Here is a 21,688-nt window from a genome sequence, read left to right on the forward strand (position 1 = left end):
CAAAGAAAAAAAAGATGCTTTGTTTTTCAATTTAAAAAAAATATGACTCAAAAACTATTAAAATAAACCAACCGTTTGTTGTTTTCCAAATCACTTGTAAAAAAATAAATAAATACAATGACCAGTTTTTCTTAGAACTTTCAGTTCAACCATCCTGTATTGTTACTAAAATAAAATTTAGGAAAAAATAAAAGATCGTGTTTCCAGATGAGGAATAATGGCGTTGAGCGGCCATTTTTGTAGTTCTAAATGCACTTCCGCAAATCGTCTCTTTGACGTCATTGCTCATGTGACCCACGCTCTCGAGAAGCAGGAAACACAAACCGCGCCGAGTCGAAATGTTTTGATGGAGTGGAAAAGACAAACATTTCCTGCGAATGTATTATGTTCACTTGAAGAACGTACAACTACCAGCAGGGTAAGTACAATTTTATTTTTATAACTTTATCCTCGCACGTGTTTTTTTTTTAAAGACGGTTATAGTGAAAGGTGCAGCTAGCTTGTTTATCCAACACACCGGCAGGTTTTGTGTTTACGTTCTGTTGATGTTTTTCATTTATTAAAAGCTAAATAACCTACAATAATTATTTCCTACATGTTAAGTATACGCAAAGCCATATTCCACCTTTAAAATTAATAATATAGTGCTTTCTTTGTGAGGAAGTAGAAGAAATGCCAACGGTGTCACTCATGATGTAACCACAACGATCAACCAGGTCACGTGTTTCCTATTACACTGCTATTAATATGTGACATGTGACTGTGATAAGTAGGATTATACATGCCTAAAAGGGGACTGTTTTGCGAGCATGCACTTCACAGGAGAACTCCACAAACAATATCGATTTTTGAGCAGACAAGTGCAGGCAAACACGCTTTGTACACACAGTAATGAGTCCTCTAACGACTTTTCCACTAGTCGATGGGGCGTCCGAGATGCTGGCACATGACTTTAATCCATACGACATAAAAAAAATAAATGTGTTGAAATGTCAATAAAGTACAAACCCCGTTTCCATATGAGTTGGGAAATTGTGTTAGATGTAAATATAAACGGAATAAAATGATTTGCAAAGCATTGTCAACCCATATTCAGTTGAATATGCTACAAAGACAACATATTTGATGTTCAAACTGATAAACCTTTTTTTTTTTTGCAAATAATCATTAACTTTAGAATTTGATGCCAGCAACACGTGACAAAGAAGTTGGGAAAGGTGGCAATAAATACGGATAAAGTTGAGGAATGCTCATCAAACACGTATTTGGAACATCCCACAGGTGAACAGGCTAATTGGGAACAGGTGGGTGCCATGATTGGGTATAAAAGTAGATTCCATGAAATGCTCAGTCATTCACAAACAAGGATGGGGCGAGGGTCACCACTTTGTCAACAAATGCGTGAGCAAATTGTCCAACAGTTTAAGAAAAACCTTTCTCAACCAGCTATTGCAAGGAATTTAGGGATTTCACCATCAACGGTCCGTAATATCATCAAAGGGTTCAGAGAATCTGGAGAAATCACTGCACGTAAGCAGCTAAGCCTGTGACCTTCGATCCCTCAGGCTGTACTGCATCAACAAGCGACATCAGTGTGTAAAGGATATCACCACATGGGCTCAGGAACACTTCAGAAACCCACTGTCTGTAACTACAGTTGGTCGCTACATCTGTAAGTGCAAGTTAAAACACTCCTGTGCAAGGCGAAAACCGTTTATCAACAACACCCAGAAACGCCGTCGGCTTCGCTGGGCCTGAGCTCGTCTAAGATGGACTGATACAAAGTGGAAAAGTGTTCTGTGGTCTGACGAGTCCACATTTCAAATTGTTTTTGGAAACTGTGGACGTCGTGTCCTCCGGACCAAAGAGGAAAAGAACCATCCGGATTGTTATAGGCGCAAAGTTGAAAAGCCAGCATCTGTGATGGTATGGGGGTGTATTAGTGCCCAAGACATGGGTAACTTACACATCTGTGAAGGCGCCATTAATGCTGAAAGGTACATACAGGTTTTGGAGCAACATATGTTGCTATCCAAGCAACGTTACCATGGACGCCCCTGCTTATTTCAGCAAGACAATGCCAAGCCACGTGTTACATCAACGTGGCTTCATAGTAAAAGAGTGCGGGTACTAGACTGGCCTGCCTGTTGTCCAAACCTGTCTCCCATTGAAAATGTGTGGCGCATTATGAAGCCTAAAATACCACAACGGAGACCCCCGGACTGTTGAACAACTTAAGCTGTACATCAAGCAAGAATGGGAAAGAATTCAACCTGAGAAGCTTAAAAAATGTGTCTCCTCAGTTCCCAAACGTTTACTGAGTGTTGTTAAAAGGAAAGGCCATGTAACACAGTGGTGAACATGCCGTTTCCCAACTACTTTGGCACGTGTTGCAGCCATGAAATTCTAAGTTAATTATTATTTGCAAAAAAAAATAAAGTTTATAAGTTTGAACATCAAATATGTTGTCTTTGTAGTGCATTCAATTGAATATGGGTTGACAAGGATTTGCAAATCATTGTATTCCGTTTATATTTACATCTAACACAATTTCCCAACTCATCGAAACGGGGTTTGTACACTTTTTGTCAATTTGCATCGTTTTGCACAGCAGCTGCATCTTCTCCGCGCACGGGATGGCTCAGTGATTCCCCTACAGGACTTTTTAGCGCCGCCATGGCGCCGCCAAGCAGCTTATCCATCAACGCGGCTCCGTCGGACGAGAGCGAAGACAACGAGCCGCTCCTCGGCGATGACACAGGTGTGTTAAAGAGGCCCCTCGGCTGACGGCAGGATAACAGCTTGCGTCCCCCTCCAGTTCCACCTCAGTGCTGCTCAGCGCGCCTCAATCTGGCCGTCCTGATGTTCCTGGGCTTCTCCGTGGTCTACGGCTTGCGCGTCAACCTCAGCGTGGCCATGGTCGCCATGGTGAACACCACCGATTCGGGGCCGGGCCGCAACAGCTCCGTCGCCCACGCTTGTCCTCTTCCTCCCGGGTCTGAGAACAGCAGCGGGACGTTTGAGCAGCCTGACGGGGTAAGGCTGACCGGCGGCGTTCAAAACAAGTCATGATAATCCCTCCTTCTCGCCACTTTTACCCCACTTCCAGACCCCCCAGTACCCGTGGGACGCGAAGACTCAAGGCTGGCTGCTTGGGGCTTTCTTCTTTGGCTACCTGTGCACACAGATCCCAGGGGGTTACCTGTCCGGCCATTATGGAGGGAGCATCTTCCTAGGTTTGGGCGTGCTGAGCACAGCCGCTCTCACCCTCCTCACCCCCCTGGCCGCCCAGTGGGGGCCCTACTGGCTGTTTGCATTGCGAGCCCTGGAGGGACTCGGGGAGGTCAGTGTCTTGTGTCTTTTACCATGTTTTACAGAACTTTTCCTGTTAAAAAAAATATGTTACAGTAAAGTCCGTACTATAAGCCCCTACTTTTTTCCTACGCTTTGAATCATGCGGCTTATAAAACGGGTGCGGCTAATTTACGGCCATAATGTTTTGTATTCAACAAATTGTTTTCATAAAACACAACAGCGACACTGAGTAGGTTTGTTATTGTTTGTGCTATGGCGCCATCTTTTGGACTAGTTTGCTCACTGCAGGTGCTGCAGGTTGAACTCCCTGTTCCGCTTCTTGAACCGGAAGTTTATTCCGTTTTGTCTTAGAGTTTCTACTAGTATGGATTCTTCATTGATCACTCCAAGCGGCGGTTGTAAGTTTTACAATCTAACTAAAACAATTCATACTTACTAAACCGTCCCATGTGTGATGTCTGTAGAAGTGTTTTCATGCACATTTGTACGGGCTATCGTGATATAATCAAGTTAGCATTAGCAATTATGCTAAAACATTCACAAGTGTCTGTGTCAGTATTATTAACTTACCATGGCATTTAAAAAAAATGTTTTAAGTTTTGTTAATTCACCAAAACGTCACCGTGTAGTTATTGACTCTGTTTAGTTGATTGGAGAGCTAGCTTCCGTAGCTTGTGAGTCCATGGCGATGACTACTGTTTTGTTTGATCAGCCGTTTTACTGTCACGTTACAGGCACATGTTAGGCTTATGATCCTGTGCGGCTAATGTATGTAAACATGTTTATTTCTTCTAAAAACGTGGTAGGTGCGGCTTAAATACCGGTTCGCTCTATGGCCCAGAAAGTACAATACTTTTGTTGTGTGGCAAATATTCAACACATTTGTTTTCTTTCATTCTTTTGCTCATTTAATTAATGCGACTTATATATGTTTTTTTCCTTCTTTATTTTGCATTTTTTATCTTATACTCCGGAGCGACTTATAGTCCGAAAAATATGGTAACTGTTTTGTCACACAGCACGAAAATATGCGCGCAGTGACTTCCTGTTCAGTGCAAAATAAGCTTATAAACAAAAGCAAGGCAGTATGAACCTGGGTTTTACAGCCATTTATCAGTTTTTCGCAACCACGTACGTGTTGCGTTCAAATGGCTCCCCAAACACAAATGTTGGTTCTTTTTTCAAATATTGCTTGGGCTCTTGGTGTAGTTGGTGTGGTTGTATTGTATATTAAGTATGTGTCAATGAAAGGGCATTTAATGACTTTTCTTAATTTGATTACCGTATTTTTCGGATTATAAGTCGCTCCGGCGTATAAGTCGCACCGGCCGAAAATGCATAATAAAGAAGGAAAAAAACATATAAATCGCATTTATTGGGAAATTTATTTGATAAAAGCCAACACCAAGAATAGACATTTGAAAGGCAATTTAAAATAAATAAAGAATAGTGAACAACAGGCTGAATAAGTGTACGTTATATGAGGCATAAATAACCAACTGAGAACGTGCCTGGTATGTTAACGTAACATATTATGGTAAGAGTCATTCAAATAACTAACATATAGAACATGCTATACGTTTACCAAACAATCTGTCACTCCGAATGGCTAAATCCCATGAAATCTTATACGTCTAGTCCAGGGGTCGGCAACCCGCGGCTCTAGAGCCGCATGCGGCTCTTTAGCGCAGCCCTAGTGGCTCTCTGGAGTTTTTTCAAAAATGTATGAAATATGGAAAAAGTTGAGGGGAAAAAAATATATTTTTTGTTTTAATATGGTTTCTGTAGGAGGACAAACATGACACAAACCTTCCTAATTGTTATAAAGCACACTGTTTATATTAAACATGCTTCACTGATTCGAGTATTTGGCGAGCGCCGTTTTGTCCTACTAATTTTGGCAGTCCTTGACCTCACCTTAGTTTGTTTACATGTATATCTTTCTGCGACTTTCTAGGACGTGTTTTATGCCACTTCTTTTTCTGTCTCATGTTGTCCACCAAACTTTTAACGTTGTGCATGAATCCACAAAGGTGAGTTTTGTTGATGTTATTGACTTGTGTGGAGTGCTAATCAGACATATTTGGTCAGTGCATGACTGCGAGCTAATCGATGCTAACATGCTATTTAGGCTAGCTATATGTACATATTGCATCATTATGCCTCATTTGTAGCTATATTTGAGCTCATCTAGTTTCCTCTAAGTCATATTAATTCAATTTATATCTCATGACACACTATCTGTATGTAATATGACTTTTAATTTTTTGCGGCTCCAGACAGATTTGTTTTTGTAATTTTGGTCCAATAAGGCTCTTTCAACATTTTGGGTTGCCGACCCCTGGTCTAGTCTCTTACGTGAATGAGCTAAATAATATTATTTGATATTTTACGCTAATGTGTTAATCATTTCACACATAAATCGCTCCTGAGTATAAGTCGCACCCCCGGCCAAACTATGAAAAAAACTGCGACTTATAGTCCGAAAAATACGGTATGTGTCAATGAAAGGGCATTTAATGACTTTTCTTAATTTGATTACATGCTATAGTATGATTTTATTGTCATAATTTTATTGCATGATTTTTGTATCCCTTTAATTTAGGTAGCCAGGGACTGCAGATGGAAATGAGCTATTTAGCTATTATCTGGTGCAGAACATATTTGTCTTTGAGCTTAATGTTTCTGTGCATTGTCCCTTCAAATAAAGACTAGACTAAACTAAACTCTTGTGGTTTTTGCAGGGTGTGACGTTCCCTGCCATGATGGCGATGTGGGCCCGCTGGGCTCCGCCTCTGGAGCGCTCTCGCCTGATCACGATCTCGGGCTCCGGGTCCAACTTTGGAGCCTTCTTGGCTATGCCTCTGACCGGCTACCTCTGCCAAGCACTGGGCTGGCCCTCTGTCTTCTACCTCTGCGGTGAAGCACACACTGTTTGTTTCCATTAAATTTGCTGGAAAGAGAAGATTGCGTATTAGACGTCTTCCTCTCTGCGTCTCCTCCAGGGGGCGCCGGGTGCCTCTGGGCGGTCCTTTGGTTCATGTTCGTGTCGGACGACCCCCGCACTCATCGGCGAATCAGCAAAGAGGAGAGAGATTACATCGTCGACTCCATCGGGCGTCAGGTAAACGTTAGCGGCGACGACTCACTCACGCTGGTCTTCATTGTCATGGTAACGCGTGTGAAACCTGCAGGGCGGGGGCCACGGCTGGTCTGTGCCCCTCCTGCGCATGATGATGTCAGTGCCGCTGTGGGCCATCATCGTGACGCAGATGTGTTCCAACTGGTCCTTCTACACGCAGCTCACATCCCTGCCCACCTACATGAACAACATCCTGCACTTTGACCTCAAGTCGGTGAGATTGGCCGCTCAATGAGGTCACACGTCGTTGACAGGAAGCACGACGCTGGCCCCTGGTAGATTTACTAACTTCCTGGTAGCATGGCTAACTTCCTGGGAGCTGGGCCAACTTCCTTGTAGCCTGGCTAACTTCCTTTTAGCTTAGCTAACTTCCTGGTAGCCAGACAAATGTCTTGGTAGCCTGACTAACTTCCTTGTAACATGGCTAACTTCCTGGTAGCATGGCTAACTTCCTTGTAGCATGGCTAACAACCTGGTAGCCGGGTTGACTTCCTCGTAGCTTAGCTAACTTCCTGGGAGCTGGGCCAACTTCCTTGTAGCCTGGCTAACTTCCTTTTAGCTTAGCTAACTTCCTGGTAGCCAGACAGATGTCTTGGTAGCCTGGCTAACTTCCTTGTAACATGGCTAACTTCCTGGTAGCATGGCTAACTTCCTTGTAGCATGGCTAACAACCTGGTAGCCGGGTTGACTTCCTCGTAGCTTAGCTAACTTCCTGGTAGCATGGCTAACTTCCTTGTAGCATGGCTGACGTCTTTGTCGCTTAGTTAACTTCCTGGTAGCATGGCTAACTTCCTTGTAACCTGGCTAACGTCTTTGTAGCTTAGTTAACTTCCTGGTAGCATGGCTGACTTCCTGGTAGCCTGGTTGACTTCCTTGTAGCTTTGCTAAATTCTTTGTAGCTTAGCTAGCTTCCTGGTAGCCAGACATACTTCCTGGTAGCCAGACACACTTCCTGGTAGCCAGACATACTTCCTGGTAGCCAGACACACCTCCTGGTAGTCAGACATACTTCCTGGTAGCCAGACACACTTCCTGGTAGACAGACATACTTCCTGGTAGCCAGACACACTTCCTGGTATCCAGACATACTTCCTGGTAGCCAGACAAATGTCTTGTAGCATGGCTAACTTCCTGGTAGCCGGGTTGACTTCCTCGTAGCTTTGTTAACTTCTTTGTAGCGTAGCTATCTTCCTGGTCGCCGGACTAACTTCCTGGTAGCCAGACACACTTCCTGGTAGCCAGACAAATGTCTTGGTAGCATGGCTAAGTTCCTTGTAGCTTAGCTAACTTCCTGGTAGCATGGCTAACTTCCTGGTAGCCGGTTGACTTCCTTGTAGCTTTGCTAACTTCCTTGTAGCTTAACTAACTTCCTGGTAGCCGGACTAACTTTCTGGTAGCCAGACAAATGTCTTGGTAGCATGGCTAAGTTCCTTGTAGCATGGCTAACTTCCTTGTAGCCTGGCTAACTTCCTTGTAGCTTAGCTAACTTCCTGGTAGCATGGCTAACTTCCTGGTAGCCGGGTTGACTTCCTAGTAACTTTGCTAACTTCCTTGTAGCTTAACTAACTTCCTGGTAGCCAGACACACTTCCTGGTAGCCAGACAAATGTATTGGTAGCATGGCTGAATTCCTTGTAGCATGGCTAACTTCCTGGTAGCCGGGCTAACTTCCTTGTAGCCTGGCTAACTTCCTTGTAGTTTAGTTAACTTCCTGGTAGCATGGCTAACTTCCTGGTAGCCGGGTTGACTTTCTTGTAGCTTTGCTAACTTCCTTGTAGCTTAACTAACTTCCTGGTAGCCGGACTAACTTTCTGGTAGTCAGACAAACTTCCTGGTAGCCAAACACACTTCCTGGTAGCCAGACAAATGTCTTGGTAGCATGGCTAAGTTCCTTGTAGCATGGCTAACTTCCTGGTAGCCGGGCTAACTTCCTGGTAGCATGGCTAACTTCCTGGTAGCCGGTTTGACATCCTCGTAGCTTTGTTAAGTTCCTTGTAGCTCAGCTAACTTCCTGGTAGCCGGACTAACTTTCTGGTAGCCAGACAAACTTCCTGGTAGCCTGGCTAAATTTCTGGTAGCCGGGCTGACTTGCTCGTAGCTTGTCTAACTTCTTAATAGCTTGGCTAACTTCAGAGTAATTTTGAAAGCTAGCTGGGCTAACTTTGTGGTGGTATGGCAAACTTCTTCGTAGCCTGGCAAACTTCCTGGTAGGTTAGCTAGCTTCCTGATAACTTTGCTAACTTACCTGTAGCTTGGCTAACTTCCTGGTATCATGGCTAACTTCTTAGTAGCCTGGCTAACTTATTAGTAGCGTGACTAACTTTTGTGTAGCAATGCTAACTTCTTGATAGCATGACTTACTTACTGGTAGTTTGGATACATTTTTAGTAGCAGGGCTACATTTCCTGGTAGTTTGGCTGACTTCTTGGTAGCCTGCCTAACTTCCTGGTAGCATGGCTAACTTATTGGTCGCTTAGCTAACTTCCTGGTAGCATGGCTAACTTCTTGGTAGCTTAGCTAATTTGTTGGTAGCATGGCTAACTTTCTGGTAGCCTGGCTGACTTTCTGGTAGCCTGGCTAACTTCCTGTTGTCCTGCCTAACTTCCTGGTAGCCTACGTAACTTTCCGTTTTGTACTGTCGACTTGCAGCATTTATCTTATGCAGTTGTTTTTGATTCTGCAGCATTCCCCGATGCATTTTTTGTATGATGCCGGCTGACGTACACTATATTGCCAAAAGTATTTGGCCACCCATCCAAATGATGAGAATCAGGTGTCCTAATCACTTGGCCCGGTGTATAAAATCAAGCACTTAGGCATGGAGACTGTTTCTACAAACATTTGTGAAAGAATGGGCCGCTCTGTTATTTCCAGCGTGGAACTGTCATAGGATGCCACCTGTGCAACAAATCCAGTCGTGAAATTTCCTCTTTCCTAAATATTCCAAAGTCAACTTTATTATAAGAAAAGTGAAGAGTTTGGGAACAACAGCAAGTCAGCCACCAAGTGGTAGGCCACGTAAACTGACAGAGAAGTGCATAGTGCAAAGACTTTCTGCACAGTCAGTTGCTACAGAGCTCCAAAATTCATGTGACCTTCCAATTAACCCATGTACAGTACGCAGAGAGATTCATGGAATGGGTTTCCGTGGCCGAGCAGCTGCATCTAAAACCAAGTCCAATGCAAAGCGTGGGATGCAGTGGTGTAAAGCACGTCGCCACTGGACTCTAGAGCAGTGGAGACGCCTTCTCTGGAGTGATGAATCACGCTTTTCCATCTGGCAATCTGATGGACCAGTCTGGGTTTGGAGGTTGCCAGGAGAACGCTACATTTCGGACTGCATTGTGCCGAGTGTGAAATTTGGTGGAGGAGGTATTATGGTGTGGGGTTGGTTTTTCAGGAGTTGGGCTTGGCCCCTTAGTTGCAGTGAAAGGAACTTTGAATGCTCCAGGATCATACTTGCCAACCCTCCCGATTTTCCCGGGAGACTCCCGAATTTCAGTGCCCCTGCCGAAAATCTCCCGGGGCAACCATTTTCCCGAATTTCTCCCGATTTCCACCCGGACAGCAATATTGGGGGCGTGCCTTAAAGGCACCGCCTTTAGCGTCCTCTACAACCTGTCGTCACGTCCGCTTTTCCTCCATACAAACAGCGTGCCGGCCCAGTCACACATTATATGCGGCTTTTACACACACACACAAGTGAATGCAATACATACTTGGTCAACAGCCATACAGGTCACACTGAGGGTGGCCATATAAAAAACTTTAACACTGTTACAAATATGCGCCAGACTGTGAACCCACACCAAACAAGAATGATAAACACATTTTGGGAGAACATCCGCACCGTAACACAACATAACATCCGCACCGTAACACAACATAAACACAACAGAACAAATACCCAGAATCCCTTGCAGCACTAACTCTTCTTGGACGCTACAATATACACCCCCGCTACCACCAAACCCCGCTCCTCCCCATCTCCCGAATTCGGAGGTCTCAAGGTTGGCAAGTATATCCAGGAGACCAAAACATTTTGGACAATTCTATGGGCTGGCACTTCAAGTTCATATGTGAATAAAGGCAGGTGGCCAAATACTTTTGGCAATAAAATGTTTGTTTGCTTTTTAAATTACGCCCACTGGAGGTTGCATCAAAACCACTGACGTCCAGAGTGCGACCCGCATCTTCTTTTTTTATTGGCCCTCCATGTACACTAAAGAATGTGCACTTTGTATCGACAATTCAGCATTTGCGCCACCTACAGGACTGCAGTGGAACTGTTAATTGTTGGTGCAGGTCAAAAGTCTTTATTGGAGGATGGAAGTTAACTTTGTATGGGAAACGACTTCCCAATGAGTTGATAGTGAGACCGCTTGGTTACCTTCTGCTCGTTAACTGGCGGCGTCTGCTTCCAGAACGGCTTCCTCTCCGCCCTGCCCTACCTGGCCGCCTGGCTGTGCTCCGTGCTGTCCGGCTTCCTGGCCGACAGCCTCATCGAGAAGAAGGTGTTCAGCATCACGACCATACGCAAGCTCTTCACGCTCACAGGCAAGGAGAACCTCACTGCTGACTTCCTGCTCGCCATTGGCTCCAACGCACATCACGGTCCCTCCCCCGCAGGTATGCTGCCACCTGCCGGCTTCCTGCTCGCCGTGGCCTACGCCGGCTGCAGCCACGTCCTCACCATCACCTTCCTCACGCTGTCGTCGGCCGTCGCGGGCACCAGCTCGCCCGGGGTCTTCATCAACCAGATAGACATCGCCCCCAGGTGGGCCCTGGAGCTCCACCAAGCGCGGGTCAATTATTTAAAACATTTTCTCCCTGCAGGTACGCCGGCTTCCTCCTGGGAATCACCAACATGTTCGGCACCATCCCCGGAGTCATCGCCCCGATTGTTACGGGATATTTCACCGAGGACGTATGTCTTTTATTCTTTTCAAACAAAGAACAACGCAAATAAATAAATAAAACTCTGCTCTGTGTCGGCAGCACACCTTGGCCGGCTGGAGGAAAGTGTTCTGGGTCTCCGCCGCCATCAACGTGGGCGGCGCTTTCTTCTACACGCTGTTTGGCAGCGGCGACATCCAACCGTGGGCCGTGGCGGAGGACGACGACGACGACGAGGGCGCCAAAAGGGAGCGGAAGCGCTCCGACTCCACTTGAACCCAAGTAATAGGACGTTTATTCCACGTTTTTAAGCTCCATTCTTCTCCTAAAAGACATCCAGGTGCCTTTTGAGTTCTCTTTAATTCCAATTTTATGTAAATAAGCTAAGGGTGTAACTAGGGATGTCCGATAATGGCTTTTTGCCGATATCCGATATTGTCCAACTCTTCAACCGATAACGATATCAACAGATATATGCAGTCGTGGAATTAACACATTATTATGCCTAATTTATACAACCAGGTATGGTGAAGATAAGGTACTTTTTAAAAAAATTAATAAAATAAGATAAATAAATTAAAAACATTTTCTTGAATAAAAAAAGAAAGTAAAACGATATAAAAACAGTTACATAGAAACCAGTAATGAATGAAAATGAGTCAAATTAACTGTTAAAGGTTATCATGTGTGCTTACGGACTGTATCCCTTGCAGACTGTATTGATATATATTGATATATAATGTCGGAACCAGAATATTAATAACAGAAAAAAACAACCCTTTTGTGTGAATGAGTGTAAATGGGGGAGGGAGGTTTTTGGGGTTGGTGCACTAATTGTAAGTGTATCTTGTGTTTTTTATGTTGATTTAATTTAAAAAAAACAAAAAAAAACGATACGATACGATACGATAAAAAAAAACGATACCGATAATTTCCGATGTTACATTTTAACGCATTTATCAGCCGATATTATCGGACATCCCTAGGTGTAACGGTACACAAAAATCTCGGTTCGGGACGTACCTCGGTTTAGAGGTCACGGCTCAGTTCATTTTCGGTACAGTAAGAAAACAACAAAATATATATTTTTGGGTTATTTATTTACCAAATTTGTAAACAATGGCTTTATCCTTTTAACGTTGGGAACACTATAATAATTCTGCCCAAAAATAGAAATAGCTCTGTGTGTTTTCCAATTCAATTATTTAGTGTCTCTGGATCTTGTTTGAATCTCAGCTCAGATAATACAGTTCTTGGAGAAAGGTTTTGGAGAGTAAAGCAGTACAGTCCATGTGCTGCGGTTAAGGGTGAAAATGTGTAGAGGGTTGGCTCGAGGGCCTCCTACCAGCCCAGACAGAACAGGTGGTGGGGTTCCTGGCTGGAATCTCCCAAGAACGATCCTTGGACTAGATGATTTTTTTCCTTAGCTCGCCATCATAAAGAGAAGCCTGGCCTGTGTAAGAACCAGGACCATCCTTATAACTCAATGGGTACACAAATCAAAATATCTTCATTAAATAACACTACCGTATTTTTCGGAGTATAAGTCGCACCGGCCGAAAATGCATAATAAAGAAGGAAAAAAACATAGATAAGTCGCACTGGAGTATAAGTCGCATTTTTTGGGGAAATTTATTTGATAAAATCCAACACCAAGAATAGACATTTGAAAGGCAATTTAAAATAAATAAAGAAAAGTGAACAACAGGCTGAATAAGTGTACGTTATATGAGGCATAAATAACCAACTGAGAACGTGCCTGGTATGTTAACGTAACATATTATGGTAAGAGTCATTCAAATAACTATAACATATAGAACATGCTATACGTTTACCAATCAATCTGTCACTCCTAATCGCTAAATCCCATGAAATCTTTTACGTCTAGTCTCTTACGTGAATGAGCTAAATAGTATTATTTGATATTTTACGGTAATGTGTTAATTATTTCACACATAAGTCGCTCCTGAGCTGTGTTGGGTTAGTTACTGAAAACCATTAACTAGTTACAGTTACTAGTTACTTTATTTCAAAAGTAACTCAGTTACTAACTCAGTTACTTACACCAAAAAGTAATGCGTTACTGTGAAAAGTAACTATTTAGTTACTTCTTTTTTTCTTTTTCTTTTTTTAAAGCTCCCATTAATGCCCTTTTAGCCTTCATTTCAGTACTGTTATTGCACTGGAGAATAATACAATCTGTTGATCAACTTGACATGCATTTTTATTTCCCTTTTAACATAATTAATGAAAAACAGTGCAACATAAAAAGGCATTCCTCCTTTCTTTAAACTTGGACCAATGACCATTAATAAAAAACAAGTTAAAGTGCAACATAAGAAGGCACATTAAGCCTGACATCTGGAGTGATGCTGCTGTCTTCCACACTTGGAGCCATGGATTGTAGAATCCTTGTTTTCAGTGGCAGGATCATTGACACAGATGGTGAAGTTTTAGTGCTCAGTAGAGATGTAACACTTTTGAGGGGTTTAAGCACCTGGAGGACCTCATCTGCCACTCTCACATCATCATCAGACAGGGTGACATTTGTCTTCAGGGTGTTGTGGGTCAATGCAGAGTATATAGCTGCCTGCTGCTCCAACATACCATAAGTGGAGTTCCACCTCGTTGGGACATCATGTATGAGCTTATGATTAGGCAGCTTTAGCATTTCTTGCTTTGTCTTAAGCACATGAGCAGCTGTTGTGCTTGGGTGGAAGTAGGAAACCTCCTTCCTGATCCTCCCAAGGAGGCACTCCATCCTATTGACTGAGATTCCCTTCTGTGATGCCAAATTCACTACATGTGCAAAGCACCCATCTGTGGTCCCAGTCCTGCCTCATTCACTGTAATTATTTGATTTTTGGCATTATCACGTGTGACTGGGATATCGTTATCTTCCATTCCCCCACTGCTTGTGTCAGTACCTGCGCAAGGTGACTCTCGTAGAGGGGGCGTGTCTTCTCATCTCCCAGTCTGCTGTGATGAAGTGAGCGCTTATAGTTCCCCTGGATGTCCAGCCGTCTGTCATGAGCGCAACAGATGATGCTCGGGATAGTTCATTCACAACTTTTTTCTTCTCCTGCTCATAAAGATCTGGCACAATCTTATCGCTGAAGTGGGTGCGCAACGGGATGTTGTAACGTGGCTCAAGCACGTTAAGCATGTGTTTAAAACCCTCGTTTTGCACAACCGAGTCTGCACCTATAAACACACCGATTCAATGGCGCGGGGCATTCAAGCTCCTCCGTTACTGCGCTCGCCATGACCACGCTGTGTGTGGACTGAACGTGACAACAACTTTTTTTGTTTTTGTTTCCTATATCAAACCGCTTATCACGTGTGTGCCTCCCCTCCCCACACACACACACTCAGAGCGCGCCTCTTTTCTTCTCTCCGGCTTGTGACAGAGGAAGATTCAGAAGAATGACACCGCAGCGCTTCTGTTTCTAGCCGATACTACATCAAAAGTAGCGTAAAATAACGCAGTAACGCATCATGTAGTAACGGTAACTGAGTTACTGAATATAAAAAATAACGCGTTAGATTACTAGTTACCGCCGAAACTAACGGCGTTACAGTAACGCGTTACTTTGTAACGCGTTAGTCCCAACACTGCTCCTGAGTATAAGTCGCACCCCCGGCCAAACTATGAAAAAAACTGCGACTTATAGTCCGAAAAATACGGTAATTGCATTATACAGTATTCAGAACAGGTTCTAGTTTTTTCCTCAATATTGTACAATATAAATCAACATACATGTCAGAATCACAATATGCAATAAAGTGCTAAAATAATCATTAGCAGCATAAATATGACCTATACAATTCGGTCAGTGCACTAAACATGCTTGTTATCAAACACATTCAAAAGTAATCAATCAATCAATGTTTATTTATATAGCCCTAAATCACAAGTGTCTCAAAGGGCTGCACAAGCCACAACGACAGAGCCCACATAAGGGCAAGGAAAACTTATGTGAAAACTCACCCCAGTGGGACGTCGGTGTGAATGACTATGAGAAACCTTGGAGAGGACCGCATATGTGGGTAACCCCGCCCCTTCTAGGGGAGACCGAAAGCAATGGATGTCGAGTGGGTCTGACATAATATTGTGAAAGTCCAGTCCATAGTGGATCTAACACAATAGTGAGAGTCCAGTCCATAGTGGGGCCAGCAGGAGTACATTCAATACACAATAGTTATCATTGGTTCAAGTCATAGACCTTGTATATGGACGATTGAGAAATATGCCACAAAGACTGGTGTAATAAAACAATGGAAAAAAGACTAATATATTTTTATAAACATGGACTCACCAACTCCGCGTCTACTCACACACAGCTTAATGACAAAAAATCCGGCGCTGGTAGTCGGCTCTATAAAGTTAACAAATAGGCATCTAGTTTAGAATCCCGTCAGCACAATATTTCGGGTGAAAACGAGAATAAAAACCTACCTCGAGCAGAAATACAATCTGTCTCCCCTCACGTCCTGTCTACTGGCCACTTCCTGCTACCGGCTTATAAGCACACCTGATTGGACCGCGGCGGTCACGTGACAAAGAGTAATAGAGAGCAAGAGCCTAATAGTCTCCGCAAAAGTATGTATTTGACACCTGCGTTACACCAGCATGCCGTGTGTTGTGCCTCGGTGTGCATTGTTTACACAACATGCGGTACGCTACTTAATATGTCCGTGTGGAAACTCGTTCGGTACACCTCCGAACCGAACCGAACCCCCCGTACCAAAACGGTGCAATACAAATACACGTACCGTTACACCCTTAAAATAAGCACATGTTAAGTTTTTCCTAGCCCCTTCCTGCTCCGTCACTGAGGAAGAATATGATGGCAAAAGCATCAAGGCAGATTTCCACACTTGAAACTTCTCGTTGTAAACTTGGAGTCTGCAAGTCCGTTTTTTTTACTGTACAAATCAAAAACATTCATGTGTAACCTTTTACCTTGAAAACAATTTTTTACCTTAAAAATCATTTTTTGCCTTGAAAATCATTTTTAACCTTGAAAAAAAATGTTACCTTGAAAAAGTTTTTTTACCTTGAAAATCATTTTTTACTTTGAAAATCATTTTTTACCTTGAAAATCATTTTTTACCTTGAAAAACGAGGATGTCGTTGTGGCTTGTGCAGCCCTTTGAGACACTTGTGATTTAGAGCTATATAAATAAACATTGATTGATTGATTGATTGATTGATTGATTAACTCGATTTATCCTGAGAACAAAAATAAATAAATAAATTTTAATCGCAGTTACAAATTTCATAAAAGATACTTGGGGCTGTCCCGATTCGATATTGATATCGGTCTGATAATTGGATGATATTTTGTGTAAAATCGCTGATGTAAGCGCTCCGATACAAGCAGTTTTGCATGTACAATGGGGGGGGGGCTGTTTTGCGTAAATAAGCGCATGTAAAAAATATTTTTTTAAATTTAGCACTGACCGAATCCCGCCGGTCCTCTTAAAATTCTCCTAAAATCCAACAGTGGCACTCCAGCAGCACTGAGAGCGGACACAGCCAAGCTACCTCGGGGTAATGTTGCAATTTTTGATGCCAACATTGAAATTGATTTAAAAAACTAAGTTAAGTAAAGCTCTACTTTTCCCAGAAATGCGCTAGCATGATGCTAATATTCATTGGCCATGCTATTGACGTGCTACTGATTACATTAGCGATTTTACATGGCGATTTCAACACCTCCAAATCTGTTAATGAAAACGACGCAACCAAGATGCACGTTACAATCAAACAACTGGTGTGTAAAACTTACAACACTTACAGTTTTAACACCTTTTCGGGTGCAACAAAAAACAACCAAATTATACCCTACTGCCATCTAACGTCTTGGACTTGCTACTGTAGTTGACACTCGCAAATGTGATAATAAAACAAGATACAACAACTGGACAGCTCATTTTTAAATATCGCAATAAAATTGATTTTAGTATCAAAAACAATGAATGTTTATTAACACAAAAGTATCAAAAATTGGTTCAGTTGAGTATTATTACATTATTATTAGTACAAAACATACATCACATTAAATTCACGTTTTATCAAAAAAGTATAAAAAGTTTCACATAAATAAAAAATTTAACTGTGAAAGAATATTGAACGAGTAGGACCTCAGAATAAAATAGGCTATTCGGAGCTAGCAGCTACACAACAGCTAAGCACACAAGGTAGACATACGCACTAACCAATGAACAGCACATTTGTCAATATAAACATGTATCAAATAATTATAGTTGCATATTACTTACACATAAAAAGTCTCCCAAGGCAGGAGCATGCTAGGAAGTTGTCAGTAACAAGCGTGTCCGCATCCTTCGACGTGCTGCTTCGTGGTCTTAATGTAATGACTTACCGTGACCGCTAAAGGTTGCCAAAATAACAATTAGCCGCCCCAGTTCAACTTAGACAGTCTGTCTTTCATAATAATAGTAATTTCACTTGCTCTTTTCTAATATTCTACACCACAAAATAAAAGTATTTACTGATATCGTCTCAGATTAATATCGGTATTCCGCCAATACTCAAGACACCAATATTGTATCGGAAGTGAAAAAAACTTCCGCTCTTAGGCAAAACACACTGCCAGGGACATTATTAATGACTAATTCCACAAAGCTAACCTATTTTGTTTGGCTTGCTTAGCATGTTCTGACCTTTAATTCTCTTTAGGAAATATTAGACACGGGATATGGAACAAGTGGTTACATTTCGGGACCGATCTGAATCATTTATTCTACGTTACGAGCTTCAACTTGTGTGTGTGTGTGTTCCCGCCTCCACCCACAAGGACAAAGACAGTGGATGACTGACAAGAGGGTTCACTCCGCTTCTTTCATTCCGGGCGGATTTTCAAGACATTCAGAAAATGCCCGAAATGGGTTAAGGCAGTGGTTCTTAACCTGGGTTCGATGGAACCCTAGGGGTTCGGTGAGTCGGGCTCAGGGGTTCGGCGGAGGTCAAAACACACCCGACTCATCGTGTAAATAAAAACTTCTCCCTATCGACATATTGCGGATACGGCAACAGCAGAAGTCAGACTGATTTGCAGGTGTGTAATTTGTTGTGAGTTTATGCACTGTGTTGGTTTTGTTCTTTGAACAAGGTGATGTTCATGCACGGTTCATTTTGTGCACCAGTAAAAAAACATGGTAACACTTTAGCATGGGGAACATATTCACCATTAATTAGTTACTTATTAACATGCAAATTAGTAACATATTGGCTCTTAACTAGTCATTATTAAGTACTTTTTAATGCATTATTCGGCATGGCCTTATAATAACTCTAGCCCTCTAACCCAGGGGTGCTCACACTTTTTCTGCAGGCGAGCTACTTTTCAATTGATCAAGTCGTGGGGATCTACCTCATTCATATATATCATTTATATTTACTTATTTATTAAATATATGTTTTTGTTAACAAGTTAAAGGTGTTTAATGATAATGCAAGCATGTTTAACACATATAGTTAATATTGTTAAAAAATTAAAGGTGTTTAATGATAATACAAGTATGTTTAATACATATAGTTAATATTGTTAACAAGTTAAAGGTGTTTAATGATAATACAAGCATGTTTAACACATAGTTAATATTGTTAAAAAAATTAAAGGTGTTTAATGATAATACAAGAATGTTTAACACATATAGTTAATATTGTTAACAACTTAAAGGTGTTTAAAGATAATGCAAGCATGTTTAACACATATAGTTAATATTGTTAACAAGTTAAAGGTGTTTAATGATAATACAAGCATGTTTAACACATATAGTTAATATTGTTAACAAGTTAAAGGTGTTTAAAGATAATACAAGCATGTTTAACACATATATTTAATATTGTTAATAAGTTAAAGGTGTTTAAAGATAATACAAGCATGTTTAACACATATAGTTAACAAGTTAAAGGAGTTTAAAGATAATAAAAGCATGTTTAACACATATAGATTCCTTTCTTTCATGAAGACAAGAATATAAGTTGGTGTATTACCTGATTCTGATGACTTGCATTGATTGGAATCAGACAGTGGTGCTGATAATGTCCGCATTTTCGAATGGAGGAGAAAAAAAGTCCTCCTTTCTGTCCAATACCACATGAAATTGGTTGGTTTTTGGCATCTTATTTGTCCAGCTTCCGTACTCCTTTGTATACACTTTACAAGAAATGCATTGGCGGCAAACTCCGTAGCTTGCTAGCTTGTGCACGCCAGCTTTCTGAGACTCTTATTTTGTTAGCACAACTGTGCAACTGTGCAGTCGGTCTTTGGAGTTTTGATGACAGGTACGGCACCAGAGTCTGTTGAAATAAAGTGTTTCTCGCCTTCCAGTCGGTAATTTTAATGAGCTGGCAGCAGCCAGCGTCATCTCAGAAGACCCTCGGGTGCAGTGAATGTCAATAAAGTGACGAAAGTGACGTCATAGTGAAGATTTATGATCGCTCATTTTTAGGACTATTTTTTTAATGCCTGGCTGGTGATCGACTGTCACACCCTCCGAGATCGACCGGTAGCTCGCGATCGACGTAATGAGCACCCCTGCTCTAACCCTAACCCTAACCAAATAACTCTAAATTAAGTCTTTGTTACTTAGAATATGTTCCCCATACTAAAATGTTACCAAAAACATATAATTGTCTTGAATTTGAATTTATTTATTTATTTTTTCACTAAAGAAGGGTTCGGTGAATGCGCATATGAAACTGGTGGGGTTCGGTACCTCCAACAAGGTTAAGAACCACTGGGTTAAGGATTGGAAAACAAGTGATTGCATTTTGGGGCTGATCCGGATCCTCTTTTGAGACTTTTTTTTGTCTGCTTTTTGTTCGGGTCCACATTTCATTTTATTCTTGTTTTTTTTATGTATTTTTAGAATGTTCCAAAGAGCTTCGCCGCACCCTGCATTAGGACCTTTGGAGGAAACTACCTACTTCTACTACTACTACTACTACCTAGCAACTATGCAGTAAACTTTCCGCACAACACAGCAAGTATTTAAAAATCTAAAGGTTGTTGTTACTCCGTTATGTGTTTTTTTATACATTCTATTAATTGTTTTTTTTTATAGCTTTTTCAATTGGTGTTTGTTGTTTTCATACAGAACCTGAATGCCGCTTTAGCTACACTTGTGTGGCACCGCTTTTGTATATTTTGGATTTCCGAAGAAGCACTTTTTACATTCAATACACCAAAAGCCTTACGTTTAATAAAACAATAGCTCAGGGGTGTCCGCACACTGAAAAATCTTAACATACGGGTGCCATTTTGATCTTTGTAATTGTCAAAACCATTCCAATATATATGGATTTTTTTTTTTTACCTATAGGGCTCCCCTCACGTTTGGTCTCTGGAACGCAGAAGGGTCTCAGTTATAAAAAAAATTAAAATTAAAGGCCTACTGAAACCCACTACTACCGACCACGCAGTCTGATAGTTTATATATCAATGATGAAATCTTAACATTGCAACACATGCCAATACGGCCGGGTTAGCTTACTAAAGTGCAATTTTAAATTTTGCGCGTAATATCCTGCTGAAACGTCTCAGTATGATGACGACAGCGCGTGACGTCACGGATTGTGGAGGACATTTTGGGACAGCACGGTGGCCAGCTATTAAGTCGTCTGTTTTCATCGCAAAATTCCACAGTATTCTGGACATCTGTGTTGGTGAATCTTTTGCAATTTGTTCAATGAACAATGGAGACAGCAAAGAAGAAAGCTGTAGGTGGGAAGCGGTGTATTGCGGGCGGCTGCAGCAACACAAACACATTCGGTGTTTCATTGTTTACATTCCCGGAAGATGACAGTCAAGCTTTACCATTGGCCTGTGGAGAACTGGGACAACAGAGACTCTTAACAGGAGGACTTTGAGTTGGATGCGCAGACACGGTACAGTGAGTACGCATGCAGCTGCGGCTTCCAGACATTTGATCGCTTGCCCGTACGTGCGTGCCGCTATGTGCATGTCACGTACGTAACTTTGGGAACTTTGGGGAAATATATGTGCTGTATGAACTTTTGGGAGGTGAACGGTACTTTGGGCTGTGGGATTGAGTGTGTTGTGCAGGTGTTTGAGTTGTATTGGCGGTTTATATGGACGGGAGGGGGGAGGTGTTTGTTATGCGAGATTAATTTGTGGCATATTAAATATAAGCCTGGTTGTGTTGTGGCAAATAGAGTATATATATGTCTTGTGTTTATTTACTGTTTTAGTCATTCCCAGCTGAATATCAGGTCTCACCCGCCTCTCACAGCATCTTCCCTATCTGAGTCGCTCCCACTGCCCTCTAGTCCTTCACT

General features: G+C 42.1%; 1 protein-coding gene across 4 annotated transcripts; it reads left to right on the forward strand.

The window, feature by feature from the left end:
• The first annotated feature begins 295 nt into the window (after positions 1 to 295).
• On the forward strand, positions 296 to 21,246 carry LOC133577501 (sialin). Of its 4 annotated transcripts, XM_061931396.1 has the most exons (12): positions 296 to 418; positions 2,612 to 2,761; positions 2,819 to 3,036; positions 3,110 to 3,343; positions 6,060 to 6,234; positions 6,321 to 6,439; positions 6,510 to 6,671; positions 10,881 to 11,013; positions 11,086 to 11,233; positions 11,293 to 11,383; positions 11,455 to 11,634; positions 20,260 to 21,246. In XM_061931396.1, the coding sequence occupies exons 2-11, from the start codon at positions 2,677 to 2,679 to the stop codon at positions 11,626 to 11,628; spliced, it is 1,539 nt and encodes a 512-aa protein (XP_061787380.1). In that variant the 5' UTR covers positions 296 to 418; positions 2,612 to 2,676; the 3' UTR covers positions 11,629 to 11,634; positions 20,260 to 21,246. The 4 variants fall into 4 exon arrangements, with proteins under 4 accessions (XP_061787380.1, XP_061787378.1, XP_061787381.1 ...); XM_061931394.1 differs by having other exon boundaries at positions 10,881 to 11,233; XM_061931395.1 differs by having other exon boundaries at positions 311 to 418; positions 2,615 to 2,761; positions 10,881 to 11,233.
• The last annotated feature ends 442 nt before the right edge of the window (positions 21,247 to 21,688 follow it).

This window comes from Nerophis lumbriciformis, linkage group LG37 (genome assembly GCF_033978685.3).
Source record: "Nerophis lumbriciformis linkage group LG37, RoL_Nlum_v2.1, whole genome shotgun sequence".
NCBI lineage: Eukaryota > Metazoa > Chordata > Actinopteri > Syngnathiformes > Syngnathidae > Nerophis > Nerophis lumbriciformis.